The 27,761-nt window shown below is 47.8% G+C and overlaps 1 protein-coding gene across 6 annotated transcripts in view; it reads left to right on the plus strand.

Moving 5' to 3' along the window:
• plekha6 (pleckstrin homology domain containing, family A member 6) overlaps positions 1 to 27,761 on the plus strand; it is a 326,880-nt gene that overhangs the window by 235,141 nt on the left and 63,978 nt on the right. For all 6 annotated transcript variants that reach the window (XM_038820378.1, XM_038820379.1, XM_038820382.1 and 3 more), the window contains 6 exons: positions 3,140 to 3,275; positions 5,811 to 5,915; positions 9,910 to 9,982; positions 11,641 to 11,741; positions 21,980 to 22,155; positions 24,000 to 24,479. In XM_038820378.1, coding sequence (XP_038676306.1) covers positions 3,140 to 3,275; positions 5,811 to 5,915; positions 9,910 to 9,982; positions 11,641 to 11,741; positions 21,980 to 22,155; positions 24,000 to 24,479 — 1,071 coding nt within the window. The remainder of the gene's footprint in view (positions 1 to 3,139; positions 3,276 to 5,810; positions 5,916 to 9,909; positions 9,983 to 11,640; positions 11,742 to 21,979; positions 22,156 to 23,999; positions 24,480 to 27,761) is intronic.

A 27,761-nucleotide genomic window follows, 5' to 3' on the forward strand; every position in this document is an offset into this window, starting at 1 on the left:
TCAATGGCACCCCAAAGGCGGGGGTAGATGAAAATTGTCCCCTCGGTCTCTGAGGCTATCCGGTTGCCGTTGTCAGCCAGAATGGTTTTATCAATAAGCAGAACTTTTAGAGGTGTGAGCTAGTTCTGTGAGAGTTCTAAAAATACGAAGCCTCCATATGATCTGAGAGGTGATGAAATTTCTTAATCATCACCGGATCCTCTATTTCTCATATTCACGAGTAGGAAATAGGTGCGTGTGACTGTTAATCTCAATACTCGTACTTCTACTGTGCTGGGTTAGTTACAGTGCTGGCCTCAATAAATAACTATTTGACAGACACGCTATGAGCCAGGGCCAAGGAGTTCATCTTTCCTGACAGGAAGGCAACAATGAAATGTGAATATTTCTATTTGCGGACGCCAGTTTGTGCGCAGAGTCAGGGAGGTCTCGCGTTGTACATCAGGCGCTAAATTCACAAACTAATAATAATTCAAATTGTGATATTGGCTTGCAGGGGAATTTGGAAATTTCTTTGGCTAGAATTCTTTTCCCTTTGGCACCTAGATGTCGCTTTTCAGTTTAGCTGTGTAGACAAATAAGTCACACTCACCCCTGATTTGGAAGCTTGTGGGTTTATGTCTTACTCCACGCACTGAAAATCTCGGCTGACGGACCCCCGGGACAGTGCTGAGGGAATGCTGGGTTGGAGGCAGTTCCGTTTTTCAAACGCATTCTGCCCTCTCAGAATCAAAGACTGGTTTGCACATTCTCCCCGTGTCTGCTTGGGTCTCACCCCCACAATCCAAAACTATGTGCAGGGTAGGTGGATTGGCCATGCTAAATTACCCCTTAATTGGGAAAAAAATAGAATTGGGTACTCTAAATTTACTTTTAAAAAGACCATACACCACTATTTAGGAGACAGGCTTGCAATTAAATAGCCCCTTTCCTGACTTCAGGGTGGCCAAAGTACTCTACTGGCTATGAAGTACTTTTGGAGTGTGGTTAATGTTGCAATAATACTGAAGACCTGTGCTCCAGAACATGCCGCAGCCAAGCTGTTCCGGTACAGCGACAACACTGGCACCTACCCAGCAATGCGGAAAATAATGTGTACACAAGAAACAGGACAAATCCAACCCAGCCAATTACCACCCTATCAATCAACTCTCTACCATCAGTAAAATGATGGAAGGGGTCATAAACAGTGCTCTCAAGCGGCACTTGCTCAGCAATATCCTGCTCACGGACATTCAGATTGGATTCTGCCAGGGTCACTCAGCTCCTGACCTCATTCCAGCCTTGGTTCAAACATGGACAAAAGAGCTGAATGCCAGAGGGTAGGTGAGAGTGACTGCCCTTGACATCAAGGCAGCATTTGACAGAGTATGGCATCAAGGAGCCCTAGCAAAACTGGAGTCAATAGGAATCAGGGGAAAACTCTCCGCTGGTTGGAGTCATACCTGGCACAAAGAAAGATGGTTGTGGTGGTTGGATGTCAATCATCTCAACTCCAGGACATCACTGCGGGAGTTCCTCAGGGTAGTGTCCTAGGCCCAACCATCTTCAGCTGCTTCATCAATGACCTGCCTTCCATCATAAGGTCAGAAGTGGGGATATTTGCTGATGATTGCACAATGTTCAGCACCATTCGCGACTCCTCAGATAATGAAGCTGTCCATATCCAAATGCAGCAAGACCTGGACAATATCCTGGCTTGAGATGACAAATGGCAAGTTACATTCGTGCCACGCAAGTGTCAGGCAATGACCATCTCCCACAAGAGAGAATCTAACCATCGCCCCTTGACCTTCAATGGCATTATCTCACTCAATCCCCCACAATCAACATCCTGGGGGTTACCATTGATCAGAAACTGAACTGGACCAGCCATATTAATACTGTGACTACCAGGGCAGGTCAAAGGCTAGGAATCCTACAGCGAGTAACTCACCTCGTGACCCCCCCAATGCCTGTCCACCATCAACAAAGTCAAAGTCAGGAGTGCAATGTAATATTCTCCCCTTGCCTCCAACAACACTCAAGAAACTCAATACCACCCAGGACAAAGCATCCCGCTTGTCCACTGCCTTGGGATTCTTCCATGTTCACCAGAGGATCACTGTCTCCCCTAGATCGAGCTCTGAACATCCTTTCGGGTTAGGTGGATTGGCCATGCTAAATTGCCCTTAGTGTCCTAAAAGTAAATAAGGTTAATTGGGGGGGGGGGGTGTTTACTGGTATAGGGTGGATACGTTGGCTTGAGTAGGGTGATCATTGCTCGGCACAACATCGAGGGCCGAAGGGCCTGTTCTGTGCTGTACTGTTCTATGTTCTATCTGCCCTGTCAGACCCCCTGCGAATATTATGGGGGCGATTGCAAATCCTGCTATGTCAGGAGAATTGCGGGAGAGCCGCGAAACAGGATTCGTGTTGCCTAAGCCAGGGGGCAGTTCCATGTTGGCACTGCCAAGGGGCTTGGCCTGAAAGGGATACTGGGGGGGGGGGTGGAGGGGGGGGGGGGGGGGGGGGGGGGGATGACATTTGGTAAACCCATAGCGGGATGTTGCTCACTTGGGGCTGCCTTGCCAGTGGTTGGTGTATCTGCTTGGGTTTCCTCCGGGTGCTCCAGTTTTATCCCACAGTCAAAAGATGTGCAGGTTAGTTGGATTGGCCCTAGGTGGGGTTATGAGGATATGGCGGGGGTTTGGGCCTGGGTAGGATGCTCTTTCAGAGGGTTGGTGCAGACTCGATGGGCCAAATGGCCTCCTTCTGCATTGTAGGGATTCTATGATTCGCAGATGCTTCAGACCTTATTTCAATACAAGTCTTTCTGGCTTGTCTTATGTCAAAAACATTGAACTAGAAATCATAACCTATTTGGTTCAGTATGGGAGACTGCATATACAGATACAATACGTAACACACACGTAACATTGAAATAATGCACATGTATACGACATGTATGCATGTAACGGATGTAGATATACAACACATACACACAGTATGCATGTGTAATAGTGCATTTAGATACACCACAAACGCAACGCACAGAAATTCAGCACATGCATTAGCACGTGTGGAACAGTAAATCAATATTTGGAAATTCTATTTGTATTTCTGCCATGTTCTAACATTGCTGTATTGATCGTTTCAGGCCAAAATCTAACATGTCACACCGGGCAGGAGGAATGCGAGGTGAAGGAGGTGGGGGGCAGCGCCCAACCAGCATTGCGAGTGAGATGTCCAATCACACCTTGGCTTCAGAAGCCTCCCAGGAACAGACAGCCAGGGTAAGGTTGGCACTGGACCTCAGTACGGGCGCAGGTTCGCCGTGAGTCGGGAGGGACTCTATTGTGACGCAGGTGGTGGGAGGGTCGTTGATATCACTGCAGTGGACATCATATTCACTGTACCTAAAACTGGTTCGACGAATCCCAGTCCTGCCCCCCCCCCCCCGCCCCTCCCCTATCCCCACTTCAGAGGAGTCTTAAAGCTCAATCCATATTGATCTGAACCACTGCCTCTCGAAACAGTTTATAAATGTACAACATCGAGCGGAAATGCCACTTATTGTAGCTGCCACATTTAATGAATGTTGCTAAGTAGGTTATGGATCTTACGCAGCTTCAGGAAATGGCCAGAGGCATCCAGTCTCACAGTTGACCTAATTTAGCTTGCTGTGTGGAACTGCATGTGTTGGAGTAAGGAATAATTCCACTGATGGTTACGGATCAGAGCTTTTCTCCTGGCATAAGGAATATTGAGCTAATTAAGGCCCCAACTGTCTGCTCTGCTCTGTAGTCGATTCCAGTACTGGGCTTGCAGTGACTGTAATAGGGGTGCATGTTTTCCCATCGTGCTATGCTGTATTGATACATTGATCAGGGACCCTATCAAACAGACTCAATCAATTGGTCTGCAATAGACACAAAGATACGGCGTAAAACATCGCACAGCTGTTACTCTGGAAGAGGTGCGGAACCCGGTGGGGTATGCATCATGGGAATCTTCGCAAGGCAATTGGCGAACATCAAGGCTTTTGGTCACTTGGGGCAGGTGGACACCAGGGGTGCACCCACAGTGGCATTTGTGCCTTTTTGCTCCTGCACCTGACTCCTCAAAGTCTAGCACTGTCAGCACAGGACAGTGCAATTCCAGAGCAGCCGCCAACACTGTGACCCAAGAAACCTCTTTCTTTTCTTGATTCCTTCATGGGATGTTGGCTTCGCTGGAAAGCCCGGCGTTTGTTGCCTATCCCTAATTGCTCTTGAACTAAGTGATTTGCTGGGCCATTTCAGAGGGCAGTTAAGAGTGAAACACATTGGGCGAAATTCTCCGACCCCCACGACGGGTCGGAGAATAGCGGGAGGGCCTTCCCGACATTTTTCCCGCCCTCCCGCTATTCTCCCCCCCCCCGCCCAACTCCCGACACGAATCGCTGCCGCCGTTTTTTTTACGGCCGGCAGCGATTCACAGCTGTTCGATGGGCCGAAGTCCCAGCCCTTTACGCTGTTTTTACGAACGGCAAACAGACCTGGTCTGGCCGTTCGTAAAAACGGCGGGAACAACTCGCTTTTTATAACCATGGCACCGATTGGCACGGCAGTACCACGGCCGTGCCAAGGGTGCCATGGGCCCGCGATCGGTGGGCACCGATCGCGGGCAGCGGGCCCGATGCCCGCGCACTATTTGTCCTTCCGCCGCCCCGCTGTATCCATTCGCGGGGCGGCTGAGGGGCATCCCGGCCCGCGCATGCGCGGGTTTCGCGCAAATACGCGATGACGTCATCCGCGCATGCGCGGGTTGGAGTCTTCCAATCTGCGCATGCGCGGCTGACGTCATATGACGCGTCAGCCGGCGCTAACTCCGGCAAGCGGGCTTAACGAAATTCGTTAAGCCCGTGATGCCTGAGCTTGCGGCGTCGGGCTGCTAGCCCCGACTGGGGACCAGAATCGGTTCCCGGTCGGGAAGGGGCGCGCTGGCGTCAAACCCACCCGGGTTTGACGCCAGCCTTACGATTTCTCCCGTTTTGGGAGAATCGCGCCCATTGCTGTGGGCCTGGAGTCACATATAGGCCAGACCGGGTAAGGGTGGCAGATTTCCTTCCCTGAAGGAAAATCATGAATCATGTGGGTTTTTTACAACAATCGATGATAGTTGCCACCATCACCATTACTGATATCGCCCTTAAATTCCAGATTTTATTAATTACTTGTAAATTCTATCAGCTGCTGTGGTGGGATTTGAACCCATGTCCCCTGAGCATTAGCCTGGACCGCTGGATTACTAGTCTCCTGACATTACCCGGAGAAAGCCCATTTGACCCACCGGCTCGCCAAATGAGCATTGTGACTTAGTTCCATTCTCCTGGCCTTTTCCCAAAACTACGCACATTGTTACTAATCAAATAATCATCTAATGCCCCTTGAATGCCTCGATTCAACCTGCCTCCGTCACACTTCCAGGCCGTGCATTCCAGACCTGAGCAACTCGCTGTCTGATAAAGTTTTTATCATTTGCTTTTTTTGCAAATCACTTTAAATCTGTGCCCTCATGGACCATTCACTGTCATGAGGCCTTCTGTGAATGGTGGACACTTCATGGGTTGAAGGTGTCATATTTTTATTTTTGTTTGATAGGTTCCCTTTCTCCTTTATTGGTTATGTTTAGGATTGTCCTTCTTAGTTATGGCTACGGTTTAGGTCCTTATTAGCTGTGCCGCTTCATAAAAGAGCGCAGCGTCACGCACAATTGTTTGTTCTTAACTTGCTGCCTGTAGGGCTTCAATGTTTTGACCCAAATATTTCAACACCGTCTCTTAACAGACTTCCAGGTCATCAAAGAAGAACGCTTCCTTTGGCAAAAGATCAAACTCAATGAAGAGGAATCCGAAAGCCAATGTTCTGAAGAATGGCTGGCTGTTTAAGCAGGTACAGTATAACTCCTGTCTGACTGACCCGTATTTGGAAGGAAAAACACCTGTGAATTGGCGTGTTGAGGTACAAGCTTGCAGTCAGCATTACTTTACCAGCAGTGATACCCTACTTAAAATAAGTGTCTTACCATTGTCACAAAGCACGCCACGGTTACCTGTGAGGATATCCCAACCTGGAATACCGGTTTGTGTGCCAGTAGTTTTGCTGTAGGAGGAGTGTTTCCCCCCAGCGTCCATGACAGGTTATGAACATACACTGAAGTTACAACTTGGAAACAGTGATTTTAGCCCAACAAGATTCTCCCTGTTCAAACAAGTGATTTCAAACACATTCACCCACCCTGTTTCCACATCCCCTTGGCCGCACTCTCTTTTGTCCGCTTATCCAAACTGGTCTGGGAATATTGACACAGTCAACTGCTGATTCTGGGAGCGAATTCCACAACCTCACAACTCTTTTTTTGTGTGAAGAAGTGTTGCTCCAGCTTTTCCATTTAATATTGCAACTATGGCAACCGCCTTCTTAACCCCTCAACCACTGTTTTTGTCTACCCTGCTACATCCATTCATACGTTATTCATAGTCTTCTGGCTTATCCTGCACTCAGTTATATTTGCATTTCCTCACACCAGGCAGCAAGTGTAGAAGATAAATTCCATAATGTTGTTTCAAATACCGCACCATTGCTTGTGGCTCAGTCGCAATTCAACACTAAGCAACGTGAATAGTAAAGTCGCCATAGTCCCAGATGACCACAGGCTGCTTTCCCCTTTGAGGGGGGAGAGCTGACTGGTGGTGGTTTAACTGGCTGAGGATCACCACACAGGTGAGGAGCACGGTTGTGAAGGCGGGGCCTTCATGAATAACCTCAGCCCCGTACAGGAATTGAACCCACTGTGCTGGCCTCGTTCTGCATCACAAACCAGCTGTTTAGCCTGCTGAGCTAAACTGGCCTCATGAATATCACCCCTCTAATATTCCTATGAAACCCAATATAGGTGCTTCATTATGTTCCCCTTAGTTTATTCACTGCCCTGTTTATTCAGTAGGGTAAACATTAATCCTCGAGGTAACTATGAGGTTGCTGTGTGAGAGTTATCCACTGCATAACAGGTGCAAATATTTGCTGTGTACATTAGCTGTGATGAAATTATGAACTGGCTCCTTCACATCTGCATTTATGATTTCACCGCACGCATTAACTATTTTGTAACTGAACGGAGTTCGTCGTTAGCAGGGTAAGGCATTCTCGCAGTGTGATACTTCTCCTGCTGAATAAGGAATAGCTGACTGCACAGATTTGCTTGTTATCCAGAAGTGTAAGGGTTACTCACTTGCTGCCCATTCATCAGAGTAAAATGGCTCCCGGCATTATTGTGGCGTTGGGGCCTCTCAGCGGGATTAGATGCTGGGAACTGTTATGAAACATATGACTCTGCATATTTCAGTCAATACTGTGTCAAAATCCAGGGAAATTGTCTTACAGCTGGAGAAATGGAGAATAGTGTTTGATGGATATTCTTAATTAACACTAAAGAATAAATGTGAAGCTTGATTTAGATAAAAAAGGATTTAATGCTTCACCTGTAATGATATTGGATGAAAATGTCTAATGGAAATGTGTATATGTGGACTGGGATTGTATTTAAATACATAGGCAGTCAAGAGGGAAAGCAATTAAATTCAATTTTGTGTCTAAAATGTGCTCTTATACCAAATGTCAAAACTATTTCCCAAAATCCTCTGGCGCCCAGGAGAATTGAGACCCTTCTCACCCCACAGGGTGGGAGCATGGGAATTATTTGACTCTGTCTGTTGCTGTCTGTGTTTCTTTTACAAAAGTGGTTGGGCTAATGGGGCCATTGATTGAGAGATTTCAATCGAATTCTAACCCAAGTTATCAAAATTGAGCACAAAGCCGTCAAGATCAAATCATTTTCAGAGCAACCGCAAAGAACTGGGGAACCACCTTTACACAGCAACAGATATAAAGTCATAGCAACCAAGCACAAAACAGATAGGAGCAAACACTGAGTGCAAAGAACATCGTCAAATAAAGTCAACACCAGAGGCTGTTATGGCCGGGCAATAAGCACTTCAGTATTAGAATTAATTGGAGGAAGGCATGAGATGTCAGGTAGGCATCTATCAATCCAGTCCTGTTCAAACTGAGGTGAAAGGTCCTCCCCTCTCCTCCCCAACCTGGTCCAGATGTGATTTTCTGGTGCCCCAGTTGTGATCAGGATGTTTAGCAGGTGGACCCAGAAGTTGCCTGGTGCCTTCCAGGTAATGGACCTGCCCTTCAATCAGCCCAGCTGCCAGGTGGAAACATATTTCAATGCAACTTTCTAACGAGGTCCCGCTATTAAATTCATCAAGCACGCCGCATTCCTGACAATTCTGTATTTTCCAGCTTATACCATGACGCATGCTCAACTCCTTACCTGGAAATATCAGAGAGCTATCGGCTCTGGTCAGGTTTCCTTCATCAGAGCTGAACCAGGGGGCGCGATTCTCCAATCCCGCGGCAGAGTGTCCACACCGTCGTAAACAAGCCGCTCAGCTGCAGATTCCGGCGCGAACTGGGCGCCGCGGGATCCGCGCATGCGCAGTGGCCTCCTTCAACGCGCCGGCCCCGACGCAACATGGCGCAGGGCTACAGGGGCTGGCGGGTAGGAAAGGAAGCCCCCCAGCCACAGAGGCCGGCCCGCCAATCGGTGGGTCCCGTTCGTGGGCCAGGCCACATCGAAGATCCCCCCCCCGGGGTCGGACCCCCCATCCCCCCCCACAGGCTGCCACACAACCCTTACACACCGAGGTCCCGCTGGCTCAGAGCAGGATAGAACGGCGCCGGTGGAACTCGACTCTTTTCCTACGGCCGCTCTGCCCGTCCGGGCCAGAGAATCGGTGGGCCAGCCGCGTAGAGTGGCCCGGTGCTGCACCAACCACGCTGGTGCCGGCGTCGGGGCAGCGTGTGCGATTCACGAGGCCCGCCGGCGATTCTCTGACCCAGCGCGGGGTCGGAGAATCCCGCCCAGGGTTTTCCCCATTTCTTTCCGAATCCTTAACAGCTGCAATATTTTGCTTTTGGTCATATATTCTTTCCTGCAGAGGGGGATATATCTGTAATAAAAAGAGAAAATGCTGGAAATGCTCAGGAAATGTACCCATGGAGAGAGTTAATATTGTGAGTCCATTTGACTTTTCATCACAACTAAAGAGATGGAGAATGCGTTGGCAATTATACGGTAGCCGGGAGAGATTGCAACAAGGTGTAGCGAACTTAAGAACAAGAGGCAGGTGTAGGAGGGAGGGCTGGGAGGGAAAGGGAGGATTTTTGAGACAATAAATATATGAGGTATAACAATAGGGGTTCGAGGTGGAGGAGGAAGGTCACAGTCTAAAGTTGTGAACTCAATGTTGAGCTCTGGAGGCTGGAACGTGCCTAATTGGACGATTCGATTCTGCTCCTCCGGCTTGGTAAGGGCTTCACTGGAACATTGCAGCAGGCCAAGGACGGACATGTGGGCAGGAGAGCAAGGTGCTGAGTTTAATTGGCGAGCGAGAGGAAGGTTTGAGTCACGTGTTCGGGCTGAACGATGGTGTTGCGCAAAAGCCGCCACCCAGTCTGCGTTTAGCCTCCCCAATGTAGAGGAGACCGCGTCGGGAGCATACATCGAAACATACACAGAAAATGAAAGCAGGAGGAGGCCATTCAGCCCTTCGAGCCTGCTCCACCATTCATTATGATCGTGGCTGATCATCAAGTTCAATACCCTGATCCCGCATTCCCCCCATCTTCCTTGATCCCTTCAGCCCCAAGACCGATATCTAATTCCTTCCCTTTGAAGCCAAGATGGGTATGTCCATTATTTTGGCCCAAGGATGGAGAGAAATGTTGGCTGACAGCGATGTGTTGAATGTTTCTTTGCTAATCGCCTTCTCTTTTATCAACAAAAGGATTGTAACAATCTTGTTGTCTTTGACAGGCAAGCTCAGGAGTGAAGTCATGGAACAAGCGTTGGTTTGTGCTGGCGGATCGCTGCCTGTTCTATTACCGAGGTGACACCTCTCCGTTTCCACTGCACTTGCAACGCGCTGTGGTATCGACTGCTGAGTCGTTGGGGGATTGTTGCTTCGGAGCGTCATTAATACTGGCTGCTCTCTGAGATCCGGTCAAATGTCACTCCTTTTAAAATTCTCGCGATGGGTGGTGGTGTTTAAAAAGGGAACAAAAGTATTCAAAGGAAGATATTCTGGATAAACCTGATACTTTTGGGAAGTGTTGCACTGGGCACTGGATTGGAATTCATGAACAATGAGTCGGTTTTGAGATGGAGATCATTTAGATTTTTCTTGTGTCAGTATATCAAGGGATGAAATAAAGGCGGGTGTATGGATTTGAGCTAAAAATCAACCATCGATCTGGTTGAATGGTGGAAGAGGATTAAGGGGTTGAATGGCACCTCCTATGTTTATTGCATGTTTTATTGGCTTATAATACCTGGGATGACATTCCTCAGCATTGACCTCTTAGTGCCCAGATCATCAACACATAACGTGGCCCGGGCAGCAAGGTGGCACAGTGGTTAGCACTGCTGCCTCACAGCTCCAGGGTCCCGGGTTCAATTCCGGCCTCGGGTGACCGTCTGTGCGGAGTTTTCACTTTCTCCCCGTGTCCGCGTGGGTTTCCTCCGGGTGCTCCGGTTTCCTCCCACACTCCAAAGATGTGCAGATTAGGTGGATTGGCCAGGATAAATTGCCCCTTAGCGTCCAAATAATGGTTAGGTGGGGTTACGGGGGATAGGGTGGAGGTGTGGGATTAAGTAGGGTGCTCTTTCCAAGGGCCGGTGCAGACTCGATGGGCCGAATGGTCTCCTTCTGCACTGTAAGTTCTATGAACTATGAACACTATGATAAGAATGAAAATCCCCTCATGCCAGTTCTACTGTAATCATTATTTCTCAGGTGTTATTTTATGATTGACTGAGTGTCTCGGAGAAACAAACTATATTTTGTAGTTTAGAAGCCTGGTTCACAGCTGGGCTGTTTCTCATGTTCTTTCAGGATAAGACCAGTTGGAGCAATAGACATTTGGTGCTGAGGAATCTCAGCCTGGGGGAATCTGCTGTTTATTTCAATCGTGACCTCTCGATTTACGAAATTAAAAACGAATGGCAGATACAATGAAGGGGTCGAGTTCACAGAGGTTGGCCAATCAGGGGTGCGGGCGGGCATGGGTAATTTAACTGTTTCATCTACTCCCCTGTTTCCCTCATAATTCTGTAACAATTTGCAATTATATACGGCCTTCAACATCATAAAATGTTTCAAGGTCATTCACAGCAACGCTATCAAACAGCGGTTGGCACTAAACCACATTGGGGGAATAGTAGGACAGATAAAGATGGCTTTAACGAGCATTCAAGAGGAGGAAATGAGCGGTGAGCGTTCTTTGGGGGGGGGGGGGATTCCGGAGTTTGGGATCTCGCTAGTTGAAGGCATAAAGCGCAATGGTCCAATGGAAATGGGGTTCGTGCACGACACCATTGATTCATCAATGATCAGGTTGGGCAAGGGGATCACTGACAGACTCTTCTTCACTGTGTAGTCACTGCCTCCCCGTCTTTCTAATGCAAAACAGTACGTGTGAAAGGCTGGTGATGTCTTTGTGATTGAAAAGGTCACTAACTAACAATGAGCTTTTTCTTCAAATCCAGATGAGAAAGAGGAGGCAATCCTGGCAAGCATCCCTTTGTTTAGCTTCCGAATAAGTCCTGTTCAACCCTCCGACAGCATCGCCCGCAAGCACGCCTTCAAGGTGACGTAGTGCAGTCTCCAGAAACTATGCTCTGAGGGGGTCTTGTGTAGATTTTGTGTCGCGGTCGCGTGCAGAGGACAGGGTCAACCAATACTGTGAGGCCCTCCATGGCTGACAGGCCGAACAACGTTCCAGGTCCTAGGCTTACACGCAAAGAATGAATGTTTGGGGTGAGGCACCAACGCATTGCTGGTGCTAGCGATGCCGGAGTGAGGGTCAGTGGCTTCAGTTAGTGGGGTAGGGGGTGAAGGGTTGGGGAGATCAATGCACTGTGTTCCTAGTTCTCTCTACATCATGCCCTTCAAAGCAGGAATTGTGAATCTCAGGGTGGTGCTTAAAATGTGTGGAGTGCAAATTTGGAATACCGTGTGCAATTTTGGTCTCCGTATTTAAGAAAGGATAGACTTGCCTTGGAAAGGGTCATTACATTGATCCCTGGGAGTGGAAGGCTGTCCTATGAGGAGAGCTGAGCAAATTGGGTCCTTGCTGTCTGGTGTTCAGAAGAATGAGGGCAGGACTTTCCAGCGACGGGACGGGTGACCCATGTAAATTGCGACGGGACTGGAAGGTCCCACTGGCGGCCAGTGGTGGCTGCCTCCATTGTGGAGAAAACCCGCCAATGGTGGGGTGACTGGAAACATCTGGCCCGAGAGTTGATTTCATTGAAATATACAAGACTCTGAAGGAGCTTGATGGAGTGGGCACTGAGAGATGGTCTACGCTGGCCGGGGCTAAAACACGGAGCTACAGTCTGAGGGTAAGGGGCCGATCATTTACAACTGAGATGAGTTGTGAATCTACACCAGAGGGTTGCGATTGCCCCATTGTTGATAGATTTCGGGCTGGGATAGACAGGTTTTTGTTCTCTCAGGGAGTGGGTAGGAAAGCAGAGTTTCAGCCCAGGATCATTCGCAATGGTATTGAGTGATGGAACAGGTTCAACGGACCACAGGGTCTACACCCAATCCTATTTCTTGTGCCCTTTTGTTTCTTGCAGAGTTGCCTTGAAGCTCCGTGTAGCAATTCTGTCAAGAAACTAATTATCCCCCTTCCCGTTACTTTCCACACATCAAGGTGATGACGCTGGTATGTCTACAGCTGCAAATTCTACAGGATTGTCCTGGCGTCTCCAGAACTGGTGGATTAATCTTTAGAGCAGTTCTAGTAGCAATTCAGGAGAAAAACTATCAGAGCATTGAACAAAGATTTGGGGTATTTTTCCCCCAATTTGTTTGAACCGTTCCTTTCAGGAAGGGGCTGGTTTAGCACAGGGCTAAATAGCTGGCTTTTAAAGCAGACTATGGCAGGCCAGCAGCGCGGGTTCAATTCCCGTTCCAGCCTCCCCGAACAGGCGCTGGAATGTGGTGACTAGGGGCTTTTCACAGTAACTTCATTGAAGCCTACTCGTGACAATAAGCGATTTTCATTTTTCATTTCATCGGGTTAATAAAATATTGGAGATGAAGGAAGAAAGGCTGTTTCACTAACAGCGAAGATTAAATCCAAATTGGCCAACAAAAGAGGCTGTAATTGGGCATAGGAAGTTAGTGCCTGTAGAATGAACCAATGGCGACAGTGTAGGGGTGGGTTAGTGGGCGGCAGACGGCTCATGTGGTGAAACCTCAAGGAATACACTCGGGCAGAGTTGGCAACAGGTGGAGTTCCCTGTGAGATTCTGGGAGTTGTGGTTTTCAAAGACTGGCTTCTGCGTGGACTACACAGGGTGCATCATCGAAGCGTCGCTGTCCAACTTTTCAAGTTTTTATGTTGTTACTACTGACTCTGTCTTTGTTGCATTCATTGTTCGCTCCAGTGGCTTAAATATCTTTGATGTCATCTCTGTTTCTCGTTGCAAAGTGGCACCTCGCCTGAAAATGTCCCCCAATTTCCTAAAGGTCAAACCCCTCCCAGCATACAGAGGAAAATGGGAATGCGAGCCAGTAATCCTTCCAAAGTCAGGCATTTGCTCAATGATCCAGCTCAGGCAAGCTGTTTCCAGAAAATTTTCTCAACGTCCTCAATTTTGATACACCAATTTAAATGATTGCGCCATTGGGTGATTGTGAGTGAACGAGCTGCCACTTTGTGACGACCGATCCAATCACTTTGCTCCATGCGCCGTGCCTCACCTTTCAGATGCTGACTCCTCGTTAACGTAATCCCGCTTGTTCGACCGCTTTGCATCTGCAGGTTCAGAGCATCATCCAAGAACTTTGGTGAATGGTTAGATGCAGTCGCATTGGACATTTTCTGGTCCTCCCACACAATTAGGGCCCTTGTCACTGGCTTTTTGTTTTTAGACATTTGTCACTTGTAATTGCTGCTGTTCTTTTTTAAAATGGACCCTCGTGAGCAGACCATAGGAAATTCATCAGCAGAGCATCAAGGTGTCAGAACGATAACCGTATTAATTATAACCACGGGATGCTTGGCTTAGGCTTTATTCTAATATACAACCTGGAGCCTCCTTGTAAATGGAGATTGATGGCTTGATAAATATCAAGAACAAAACTGGAATGATACAGCGGTAATTAAAGCTTCAGTGTGACTATAGTCACTTGCAGACAAAAAAAAGAAGAAAATTGGCAATGCATTGTGGAATGTAAAGTTTTAAATAAAGACAGAACGAACCAATTTCAAGGTACTCACAAAATCTGGGGAGGGGATAACAAACTATACGAACCCCTCGATTAGATTGTAGTCTGTAACTCACTCTAAGGTATCTATTATTTACATCTATAAAGACAAGGGCCACAGACAGGTGGGAACATCACCACACACCGCCCTGACTTGGAAGCATAGCATCGTTCCTTCACTGTCGCTGGGTCAAAATCCTGGCACTCCCTCCCTAACAGCACTGTGGGTGTACCTACACCACAGGGCCTGCAGCGGTTCAAGAAGGCGGCTACCTTCTCGAGGGAAGTTAGGAATGGGTGACAAATGCTTGCTCAGCCCAGCAACCCCCACATCTCATAAATGAGTTCAAAAACATATCAGAATCCTTGATTAGATTGGAACCTGTCAGCCCCTCTGGGACATACATTATTCTGTGGGCAGAATTTTGCCATTTGGCAAAGTATCATCTCGGGTGGGAAAAGCAACTTCAGCTTTTGGGATGTATTAAAAAAAAATCTGGAAATACCTCTTCATTCAAAAATAATTGTACACACCTCCCTAGAATGTCTTGCCGACACAGTTAAGATGCAGATCAGCCATTGCCTCAGTGAGCAGCGGGACAGACCTGAGGGGCTGAATGGCCTCATCCTATGTCTGTTGGGACACATGCACCCACGATGAGAAGATACACTACATGCTGGAGGCGGCACTTGATAGCGTGGTTGACGTGACCTCCCTGATTTTATTTGAAAACATAAGGTGGCGCGATTGTGATTTTTCTGGTGTGTAAGCCCAGTGTGGCTTCACCTAAATCATTCCAATGTCACTCGCTAAGTACAGTCAGGTGTCCAAAAAGGTGTACACGGTGACTCACAGCAACACGCAGGCCATGTGACAGAAATAACACGTATTGCGGTGCACGCATGCTCATATCTGTTTGTCATGTCCCTTGCGTGTATGCGTCTGGCCATAGCTGAGTGTATGCTGCTACCCAAATATGTGAACCTGTCTGTGTCTACATGTTCAGTGGAAAGTTTTCGTCTGCAGGCTGCGTGGGAAAATTGTTGGGAAAGAATATAACCAAAGTTTTGTTGCACAGAGTGGAAGGGAGCAGATCTGGCCTCTTTCTTTACGAAATCATCCTGCAAGAGAGTTTCTTTTTCAGATGGATAATGGGTTTGGCGGTGATGAGTTTGGTTGACAAAAGCAAGAAAAAAAAATCAAGATTTTAAAAAACAAAAGCTTTAACTTCCAGGAACCTAAACCACCAACAGAAAATGCTGAAAATCCAAATCGAGTCCATCAGGATCAAAACATGTTTTGGGGTAGAGAACCTTCAGCTAACTGAATGAACCAGATCATTTCCACCCGAGCTCTTCCCCCTCAAGTGCTGATGATCTTACGCCAGTTGCTCAGACAAATGTGACTTCGGGCCGAAGGTGAATGATGAGTTGGTTAGGGAATCACCGTAACATAACGCATCACATTATTCTTGGCGAGTGAGATTCAGCAACAGAGAAAAAAAATGCTGGTCACCCAGACAGTCTGGAATGTTACTTATTGAAGAATTAGGAGAAAACTGCATTCTGAAAGTATGTGAGTAGATTATCACCTTGGCGCGCAGGCTAAGAACAGGCATTAAGGCACAGGCACCTCCAATAGAAATGGCAGGAGTTTCATATCTGTTAGGTTCTCTAATACCCGGGCAGCAGTTGATAATCTAACCTCATGCTATTTGGACCACAATTGGAATGGATGAATAAACCGAGGGAGCAAAAGAAGAAGCCCCATTGTCCTTTAAGAAGGTAACTGTGGGGGGAGGGGATAGGCATTCTGTAACCCACCACGGAGACCATCATAAAATCCCAACAGTGCAGAAGGAGGCCATTTGGCTCATCGAGTCTGCACCAACCTTCGGAAAGGGCTCTCTACCTAGGTCCACTCCCCTAACAACCCCACCCTATCCCTGTAACCTGACCTGCACACTAAGGGACAATTTTAACATGGCCAATCCACTTAACCTGCACATCTTTGGACTGTGGGAGGGAACCGGAGCACCCAGAGGAAACCCACGCAGACACGGGGAGAACATGCAAACTCCACCCAGACAGTTACCCAAGGCCGGAGTCGAACCCGGGACCCTGGTGCTGTGAGGCAGCAGTGCTAGCCTCTGTGCCGCCTGGTGAATCTGGTGAATCAGTGCTCCTTGTGCCAGGAGAACCTGAAGCTTCCCCTTTGCACCCATGGCAATGGCCCTCTATGGGCTGATAGACTTGCAAGGCGCGAGCCTCAGGTGGCTTTGGCTTGCAGCCTGGGCAGCAGGCCTACTGCTGATTCTGGCAGCCTTGCCTGGATCATGTCCTTTGGCCACATTTACAGCAGCCTTGCGGCTGACACTTTTAGGGAAGGCTTCCCTGGTACTTCTAGGGAAATCCGGCCGTCTTTTGAGATGCCAGAATACCCTGGCTGAACGTTGCATTGGTGGTGGGTGAGGCTCATGGGAGCCTTCACTGGGAATGCTGGCTTTTCTGTATGAGGGTCCCCACACTCCCCTCCTCCCAGCCTGAGAAAGCTATTTTCCATCATCCCTTTGAGTGTTTGTGCCCCTTTCTTGCCATTCTCCGAGGATAGTGCTAATTCTATAGCCCTTGCGAGGTCGAGGGTGGGTTCTGCCAACAATTCTTTTTGTATCGCAACATTATTGATCCCACACACTAGCCGGTCGAGTAGCATCTCGGTCAGGGATGGGCCAAATTCGCAGTATTTGGCCAGCTTCCTTAATCTAGTCGGGAATTCTGTCGCAGGTCCTCCAGGGGTCCTCCCAGTTGAATCGGTAATGCTGGAGGAATTGCAGACGTCTTTCGGTCTTAATGGTTCTTTACCAGATCCACAAGCTCATTGATCGTATTCCTGTCAGGGGCCGCAAGATAAGTTAAACTCTTAATAATGCTGAATGTCAGGGCCCCGCATGCTGTGAAAAGGATTACATTATGTCTGTTGTCCCCTTCTATGCTGTTTGCATGGAAGAAATAGCGCATGTGTTCAATATACTGGGACCAGTCCCCACATTAATGGCATAAGGTTTGAGCTTCCCAAACAAGGGCATTTCCAGGTTTTTCTTTTAGCTTTGTTTCTTCCCGGGGCTGACGTTGGGGAGTTTCGAAAATGCAGCTCACAATCCTGTGCTTGATCCTCGTTGCCAACGTAATAATTCCAGGAGGCGCGAGGTGAATATTTAACTGAAAATAAAACCATTACCGTGCCACACAAAACAGATGTCCCGGCCCAGGACTACCGGGAACCGCTGGCCCGGGTCTGGGAGCGACATTGAAAGGTTCAATTAACGAGCCCCAGCTGGACCAGCCTCTGCCCGCTCACCACAGGAACTCGTATTCACGAATCCCACGGGGAGTTCAATCAGTGAAAGCCTGTGCTCCTTGTGAGGGTTATCACAGTTTCCTCCTAGGAAATAAATGTTTGAATCCAGCTCTGACCGGAAGAGAAGAGGCTTCTTGGGCTCAAATTAAACTCAAACTCTAACCTGATGGCTGGCATGAGGATGACTGTAGAGACACTCAGAAGTGGCTGAGGCTCATGTTTTCATTCCCATGAGTGAGTCTGTTCTGTGAATGTGAGGCGACCAACGAGGGTCAGGAGATAGCGTAACTTCCAAAGACTTTGTGACAATTTGAAACTCCCCCAGTCCGTTTTCTTTTCCTATTCGGAACTTCTTCCAACTTTTGGGTGTGAGTCGAGAGGAAGGGACTTCCTACAAAATCCTTTGGTTTCAATCGTACTTGCTTCAGCGTCATCGAATGTTCGGATGGGATGTATGCGTTGCTGTGGAAGGGTTTTTAATGGATTTTCAAAAGGTGGTCCATCCTGGAAGGGGGCAATGGTGTCGTTGGGCATATAGTTTCCACTTAAAATGGCAATTCCTGAAACAGGCAACACTGTGCTTCCAAACTCCCAATAACTGGCGATCTGCCGTCCATCGATTGGGCCTCTACCAAACTGAATGGAAAATGTCCTTTCCATTTGTTTTCACGGAAATATTTTCCAGTGGTCTACTTTTTACTTTTTTAATGGCAACTGGGAGAAGCCAACTTCCTGCCTCTTGAATCACAGGCCAGCAGTGTCTCTGGGTGCAGCACCTGTAACACAAAGCTTCCAGCTCATCTCCCCACGGTAGCTCATGCTACCGTGCTGCCCTTTGTGGGCAGCACGGTAGCATGGTGGTTAGCATAAATGCTTCACAGCTCCAGGGTCCCAGGTTCGATTCCCGGCTTGGGTCACTGTCTGTGCGGAGTCTGCACGTCCTCCCCGTGTGTGCGTGGGTTTCCTCCGGGTGCTCCGGTTTCCTCCCACTGTCCAAAGATGTGCGGGTTAGGTGGATTGGCCATGCTAAATTGCCCGTAGTCTCCTAAAAAGTAAGGTTAAAGGGGGGGGTTGTTGGGTTACGGGTATAGGGTGGATACGTGAGTTTGAGTAGGGTGATCATTGCTCGGCACAACATCGAGGGCCGAAGGGCCTGTTCTGTGCTGTACTGTTCTATGTTCTAAAGGGGTGACAACCCTCCAGGACCACCCTGCAGTCTCCGGGAGGGAGAGATTCATGTCTCAGACGTTCAGGAGAAAAAACCATGGCGGCATTCAAACAATTGCGCAGTTTTCTCACTTTCTTTGAAAGCTATTTGTCATGGGGGTAATAAAAGGGTGTTCGGGTGGGCCCAATCAGAATTGACAAACCCAATTTCCTCGCCGCCAGGTCCCAGAGCAGTGGTGGAGGTGTCCGGGATTAGGCTTTTGGCCTGTTCTCCATCTGGTGCTGCCTGATGAATTTTATTCATTCGCTCTAAGGATATGATTGTCATTGGTAAGGGAAACATTTATTGCCTGGTGCTAATTACCTAGACAAGGTGGTGAACACAACTCAGTTTCAGAGGGAGGTTATGAGTCAACCATGTTTCTGTGGGTCTGGAGTCACATGTAGGCCAGACCAGGTAAGGAGGGCAGAATTCCTTCCCTAAAGGGCATTAGTCCAGAAGGGTTAGACCCATTAGAACCAGAAGGGTTTTAACTCCAATCTTTATTCATGAGCCTTGCATTTTACACTCGATTTATTCAATTGAATTCAGTTATCACCAGCTGCCCTGGTAGGACATGAGTTCTTGTCTCCGGAGCATTAATTTGGGCCTCTGGGTTAGTAATCCAAACAGCGTTCTGCTATCCCCTTTTCGTTCTGAGTGGAGAAGAGAGTGATTTTCACCTAGGCCGAGGTTCATAACTCAATTAATTTATACCTTGAATTTCGAAAGCCAGGAATATTCCAAGTGGTTGCTCTCTTTTTGCCTGTCGGTGCGGTGCTTCACTATGTTTACCTCTGCTGGCTGACCTGACATTTTATCTTTCCCTCTCATGGCCGAGGACTCCCCTGCACCAGAGGTGGCTGCATTGTGCCTGTCTTGAATTTCTGCAGGATTTCAGCTAGGTATAATTTCCAGTTCTTCTAATTAACTGAGGCGATATTGAATCCAAATCAGAATTAACCACAAATCCTATCCGCAGAATCCAGTGGTGCCCGTTGCGGTGTTGAATAGCCTGGATCGTATCTGATCGCACAGGAAATGAGGTCAAACTTCAAAGAAAAACGTGGCTGCTCAGGCGGGTTGAAATCAGCTCCCACCACAGCCAAGGCCATTGGAAGTGACAGTCTGTCTAACGTCCCGATGTGTTGCCTACGTGCTGGGGTCCATCGCCACCTTTCTCTTGTCCAATCTGTATTTGCTTGGATTTCAGATGAAGGCAGGGCTGGATATGACCATGTGTTGCATTCCATGGTTAAATGGCCAGGCCCCCATATGACCATTCCAGCTTGGCACTGGAGAACCATGTGTGCTGGAGGAACCGGACGCCTGGTTCTTCTGCCAGCTGTGGTCCAGAGGACCCAGCGTTTTGTACGATCCGGGATCCTGGTGTTCCGGCCGCACTCACTGCCTGGCATTTGCACCTCAAGGCACTTTCGGACCCGTGAAGTGACCAGCACTCCCAACATTTCATGGGCAGCTCAAGGAATTTGCCAACTCCGTAAACTCTGACACCTTGTCCAAACTTTGCTGATATTTTACCTGAATCAATAATCTGATTGTATTGGGATATGCCACCATTAAGTTGGCTTTTGGTGTTGCTTACCAACCATACCTTTATTTTTGAAGATTTCAAATGTCTAAAGCTGCCCAGTGGTTAGTGATGCATTTTTTGAGGCATTTCATTACATTTGACTCCAGCGGAAGCTGGACAAATGACTCATGTGAAAGCAATGAGATCCATTCAACATTCCATGACTCGCTGTCTCTATTCCTCAAGTCGATACATTTTAATAATTGTATCATTTTTACAAATGTAATCATTCTAAGGTTTTGAAATTCATTTTTTAAGCTGACAGTATCTTTGTTCAGATGGCTCAGTGGGGAAGGTGCACACAGAGTCTCATCAAAAAGCAAATCGACCCTGGCAGAGGCAAAGAACTAGCCAGGGACCCTGCTCTTACCCCTGATCATCATCCAGCCACTCTTGCTCGAGCTGTGATTGCTGGGACCTCAGTTGAGGATGACGTGGAACTTGACTATGTTCTGCGTCCCATGGTGAAATAGGCCATCCCTGTCCCGGCCTCCACAATGGGCCTTTCAGGAAATTGGGAACAACCCATGCTGGAGATATTGGATACCAAAATGAGGGAGGTGCTGCTGTGGGGAGATGAAGGGTACACAATCCAGCTAAAGAAATGGTTCTTCGGAAACCTACTCATAATTACGTGAAAGTAACAGTGTAAGAGGGAATTGCAATGCGTTCCCAACAGGAGGGAGATGGGAGAGATGCGTGAAGAAATACAATGCCACATTCCCCACTGAGCACTGAAATAATGAACCTGAGAAAGAATACGAAAGTGGTGTGTGATTCAGGCTTAAATGTAATTACAAATTAAATGTAACTATCGGAGAGAGAAACACAACTGGAGATTCACTTGTGAGTGGGTTATCTTGCCTGGGCGATCATTTGTAGAGAGCTGCTCCTCTATTTTAACACTTGCAGTTGGGGAGATCTGAAAGAGGCAGCTAAACATGCCGCCTGTTGGAGATGATTAAGGAACAGGAGGCAGCCTATGGCTGACACTAGACCAGTTTAGCAGGCTCCATGCAGTCTGACATGGGGCTGCAGTCAGGAATTTCAGCAGGGCCATGGCATTCAATTCTGTGGCTATTGGAATGATGCCAAAGCAATGTTTGTGATGCTTATCACTTAACGGATCCAGAGGTGCCTTTAGGTGAAAATGCCAGGCAGTGTGGATACCCCAAAGTTGGCAATCGCTCGCCACAAAGGGTTTTTACCCTTTAGCCCTTCCATAACCCGCATTGGTCGTGCCTGCTGCGGAGTCGCCGTAGACCAAAGAAAGAGATTGCTCAGCACTGATGCCAGACTCTGGTGGGCAGGAGATGTGACGCAAACATGTGGGACAATGTTGCCCTCCAGTCGTGGTTCTCTCCCAGTTTAATTTTGCTTCTCAAAGCAGCCGCTGGTTCCACCTCCTCGCTATTGACGATTTCATTCCTATCTCTCCTGCAGCTGATTGTAAACCGGCAGTCAGGTATTTTTCACAATAATGATCGCTCCGTTAATTATCAGGCCGAGCACGCGGGCATCCGGACTTACTACCTGAGTGCGGAGAATAAGACCGAGCTGGAGGATTGGATCAATGCAATGAATGAGGCAGCGCGCATGCAGACTGTGCCCTTGAACAGGTATATCAGTCCTGACAGAATGCGACTCCGAGGTGCACTGAATACAGTAGTTTTTTTTTCACAATTTTGTGTTGGTATTTGTGCAAGCACGTCAGGTTCAGGAGAACTACATCCAACCGTGCCATTAATTTCTCCCCTCTTCCACCCCTGTCTCACTGACCTTTCCTGAAGTTTAAAAAAATTAATTGTCAGATATTAAGCTCCGTCGGGATGCCTGGAATTTATTGACCCCCCCCCCCCATCCCTTGCAGCTGAGTGCATTTCCAGGCCACTTCTGGGGGCATTTAAGAGTTTGTGGGTTTCTTTCCTTAAAGGGCACGAGTGAACGAGTGGGCAGCACGGTAGCATGGTGGTTAGCACAATCGCTTCACAGCTCCAGGGTCCCAGGTTCGATTCCAGCTTGGGTCACTGTCTGTGCGGAGTCTGCACATCCTCCCCGTGTGTGTGTGGGTTTCCTCCGGGTGCTCCGGTTTCCTCCCACAGTCCAAAGATGTGTAGGTTAGGTGGGTTGGCCATGATAAATTGACCTTAGTGTCCAAAATTGCCCTTAGTGTTGGGTGGGGTTACTGGGTTATGGGGATAGGGTGGAGGTGTTGACCTTGGGTAGGGTGCTCTTTCCAAGAGCCGGTGCAGACTCGATGGGCCGAATGGCCTCCTTTTGCACTGCAAATTCTATGATAACCATTTTCATTGTTGGTCCGTCAGACAGCCCCGTGGTTACTCTTGATGCCATCTCTGGATGCCCATTTTCTTTTTAACTGCAAACGGAAAATTGGCAAAATTGCCATGGTGGGATTTGAACTGGGCTTCAGTTGGATTGTTAATCCAAACCTTGGGATTTAAAATAAAATATTCGTTCATGGGATGCCGGTGTCACTGGCAAGGCCAACATTTGGTGTCCATCCCTAATTGCCCTTGAACAGAGTGGTTTGTTCAACTGTTTGAGAGGGCAGTTAAGAGTCAGCCACATTATTGTAGATCCAAAGTCATATCTAGGCCGGACCAGGTAAAGAGGGCAGATTTCCTTCCCTAAAGGACACGAGTGATGCAGATGGCTTGCACGATCACCATCACTGAGACTCAGTTTCAGTTCTTGATTTTATTAATCGAATTTGAATTCCGCCAGATACTGTGGTGGGATTTGAACCCCTATCCCCAGAGCATTACCCTGAGCCTCTGGATTACTCGGTATAGTGACATCGGAGGCGATTGGCCCAGCCCCAACACCGGCGCGCAATTCTCCGAGGTGCGGAGAATCGCTGATTCTCCGGCCCGGATGGGCTGAGCGGCCGGGGGGGGGGGGGGGGGGGGTGGGGGGGGGCTCCGATGGGGTCTGGCCCGCGATCGGGGCCCACTCCCCGCAAATCACCCCTGCCAGCCCCATGGAGGCCCCAGAATAGAGTTCTGGGAACAGGCACCGACGCTGGAGTGAAACACTCCAGTTTTTACTCCAGCGTCGGCACTTAGACTCCTGTTGGGAGAATACCGGCCATTATCTCTGTGCCGCCTCCTCCCCCTCGCAGTGACATAACCAATACAATATCATACCCATTCACAAGAACCAATACAACTGTAAGTATAGACCGATGTGCTTGGCTATCTTGAGGGAAATCAAGTGGAACTTTGCAGGACCGTTCCCTAAATTAAATAAATGGAGGCATAATCCACAGTAGATGATCCACAACACCATGTAGGAAGGGGGATTGCATCAATGTTTTGTGGGGGATGGCTGAATAGGTTATACCTCATTCCTCTGTGCTCTTAATGTGGGGAAGTGAAAGGTCCTGGTTACAAAACGCACTCGCACCAATTCGATGATCCACTAATTTGTCTGTTTTCTGCAGTATTGACAGCACTGGGATGCATTACGAAATGAAGCCTCCCTCGGAACTGAACCACACGAGCAATCATAAGAAACTGATTAAACCCGACTTCGAAAAGATGAGAGGTGAAGCGGATGGGTTTGAAAGGTACAACAGGAGGTGTCTCCAGAAGGATTCTGGCAACGAGCCAGTGGCCAAGGTTAACGGTGTGATGGCACAGGAAGTGCCCTTTGACCCCAGCAGTCCTGGTCCAGATCTGAGAACTCACCCGGGATATGAGGTGCCTGAGCAACCTAATGGACACAACTGGCAGCAGCATTCTTCCCCTGGTAGGCCGAGTGAAGAGTATTTTCAACAGGACGGGGTAAATACGGTGCATCGGCGGGGCTTTGTCCCGCGTACCAGCACTGAGAAAATGGCACAGCGACAGTCCTCACTGACCCACTTACAGCAGTGGGTTAACATGCGGAGGTCTACACCACCACAAGATGAATTGAGGAGGTGAGAGGGCTGCGCCTACAACTCTATCTTAATTTATATCCATTCACAGGATGTGGGTTTTCCTGGCAAAGGGAGCTTTTTGGCTCTTGTCCCTAATTAGAACATAGAACAGTACAGCACAGAACAGGCCCTTCGGCCCTCGATGTTGTGCCGAGCATTGTCCGAAACCAAGATCAAGCTATCCCACTCCCTGTCATTCTGGTGTGCTCCATGTGCCTATCCAATAACCGCTTGAAAGTTCCTAAAGTGTCCGACTCCACTATCACAGGAGGCAGTCCATTCCACATCCTAACCACTCTCTGAGTAAAGAACCTACCTCGGACATCCCTCCTATATCTCCCACCCTGAACCTTATAGTTATGCCCCCTTGTAACAGCCACATCCACCCAAGGAAATAGTCTCTGAACGTCCACTCTATCTATCCCCCTCACCATCTTATAAACCTCTATTAAGTCACCTTTCATCCTCCTCTGCTCCAAAGAGAAAAGCCCTAGCTCCCTCAACCTTTCCTCATAAGACCTGTCCTGCAAACCAGGCGGCATCTCCTTTGCACCCTTTCCAATACTTCCACTTTTCATTTGCGCCTTTCCTGTTCCTATCTTATGCTCCCTAATTCTTGCCTAATCGCATCATAATTACCCCTCCCCCAATTATAAACCTTGCCCTGCCGTATGGCCCTATCCCTCTCCATTGCCTCTGAGAAGGTGATAGTGAGCCCCCTTTATGATCTGCTTCACTCATTCGTAAGGGCTTTAATGCAGCCGAGTGGCTTGCGAGGTCAACTACATTGCTGTGGGTTTGAAGTCACATGTCGGCCTCACTGGGTAAGGACAGCAGATTTCCTTCTCTGAAGCAAATCTGTGAACAAATGGATTTTTACAACAACCATTAGTTTCATGGAAGTGTGACAACCATTCCTACAAATGTGGCAATGACCAGGTAATCTGTTTCAGTGATGTGGTTGTTCTCCTCTAGGAGGTCTGTTGGCGAAGGATAGAAACCGGAACCAATCCTTACAGACTTAATTTATAGAATGATACATTCCAAGCATGCACCTCCTAACACAACAACCACAGTTTTGGACTGTGTCTATTTATAGGGAGCTCAGGTGAATCCCTAATTAATCCCCATCTTTTGGCATAGCTCATGTTGAGCTCCCCAAATCCCAAATGGAAACATGAAACAGCTGCCAGAACGGGTTTGCAATTTGTGTATTATGAGGAGGTTTTTCTGAAATCAAGGAGCAACTTCAAAGATTGATTGTGATGATTTTGTATTAAAGTGAAACATTTATTAAATTAAAGAAATAGAAAAAAATTACACTTAAGACCAAGAACACCTCAGCACAGTTAACAGTACTTTTAAAAACTTTCCAAGCAGACCTTGTCTTAAATAATTCAGAGCTAAACCTCCCTTAAATGGCAACAATCCTTATAGATTTTCTAATCTATAAAATTCCAGGAATCCTGCGGGTTTTAGGGTGTTCTGTGAGGGTGACAAACTGGCTCTTCAAGTCTGGCCTTGTCTACACTTGTGTTCTTGTTGAGATTTTACCAACTACCAATATTCGCATCGTACATAGAACATAGAAAATACAGCACAGAACAGGCTCTTCGGCCCACGATGTTGTGCCGAACTTTGTCCTAGATTAAGAACAAATTAATCTACACCCCATCATTCTACCGTAATCCATGTACCTATCCAATAGCCGCTTGAAGGTCCCTAATGTTTCCGACTCAACTACTTCCACAGGTAGTGCATTCCATGCCCCCACTACTCTCTGGGTAAATCTTCGGTGTTTTCTTCAATCTGTTTTTCTCCTTTGATCTTAACCTTTATTGCCTCCGACAACCCTTTAGAAGTTCCCGTTTCACAGCATTGTGTAACCCTTTTTCCACTTTATGGCTGCTACATTTTAAAGGTAAACTTACCCTATTTTTCTTCATCTATTTACAATCTTCCAATTTTATGTTCAATTTTGAAATACAACCGCCAAATTCTAATTATTCTTCTTTTTCTTTGGTTCATGTAAATTCTGCTGCACTGTCAGCTCATCAACATATCAGACCTTTCTTACTGATTGTGCTTTGAAAGCTTTCTATCTCTAATCGCATTAAAACCAATCACACCCCCTTAAACCTGCCATCCAGTATATACAATATGACAGAGATGTTGCAAAAAACAGAAATATTAAAACTCCTTTTCCTGACACCTACCACCTGCGAACAGTTGAACACAATGAATATACAGGGGTTGAGATATAAATAATGAGAACCCTCTTTCTATTCACGGTAGTACAGTGGCTAGCACCGTTGCTTCAAAGCTCCAGGGTCCCAGGTTCGATTCCCAGTTTGGGTCACTGCCTGTGCGGAGTCTGCACGTTCTCCCCGTGTCTGCGTGGATTTCCTCCGGTTTCCTCCCACAAGTCCCAAAAGATGTGCTGTTAGGTAATTTGGACATTCGGAATTCTCCCTCTGTGTACCTGAACAGGCGCCGAAATGTGGCGACTAGGGGCTTTTCACTAACTTCATCGCAGTGTTAATATAAGCTGACTTGTGACACTAAAGATTATTATTATTCTTCTATTAGTGCCATGGAATCTTTTTCATCTGTCTGAGATTTGACACCAAACCATACATTGGGAGATGTTAGGACAGGCAACCATGAGCTCAGTCGAAGAGTGTCTGAAAGAAGGACGTAGAGACAGAGAGGGAGAAAATTCCGGAGCTTGGCCCCGAGGTGATTGATGGGACAGAGAGGGCGAGATTCTCCAGTCCGCCAGCCCCGGTTTCCTGTGCAGTGCACCCTCACTGGTAGAGGGATTCTCCACTCTGGCAGCCGGCCAATGGGATTTCCCATTGTTGCCACCCCGCGCTCTCGGGAAACCTGTGGCCGTGGGTGCGCTGCCGGCAGAGGGGAGGATCCCGCCGATGGAGAATGCCACAGAGAATGTGTTGCCAGAAACAAGACGAATAGAATCCTTTGTAGCCTTTAAAAAAATAAGTGGACACACATTATGCAGAATTTCATAACGTTTGACATAGAACATTACAGCACAGTACAGGCCCTTCGGCCCTCGATGTTACACCGACATGTGAAACCACTCTAAAGCCCATCTACACTATTTCTTTAATAGAACATAGAACAGCACAGAAGCAGGTCACTCAGCCCCACATGTCTAAGCCAGTGTCTGTGCTCCACATTAATTTCCTCCCAGCCTACCATCTAATTTGAACAACATAACATTTTATTCTTCGTATGTTCCTTTCTCTATGACAACTA

The sequence above is a fragment of the Scyliorhinus canicula genome, chromosome 15 (assembly GCF_902713615.1).
Source record: "Scyliorhinus canicula chromosome 15, sScyCan1.1, whole genome shotgun sequence".
Taxonomy (NCBI): Eukaryota; Metazoa; Chordata; class Chondrichthyes; order Carcharhiniformes; family Scyliorhinidae; genus Scyliorhinus; species Scyliorhinus canicula.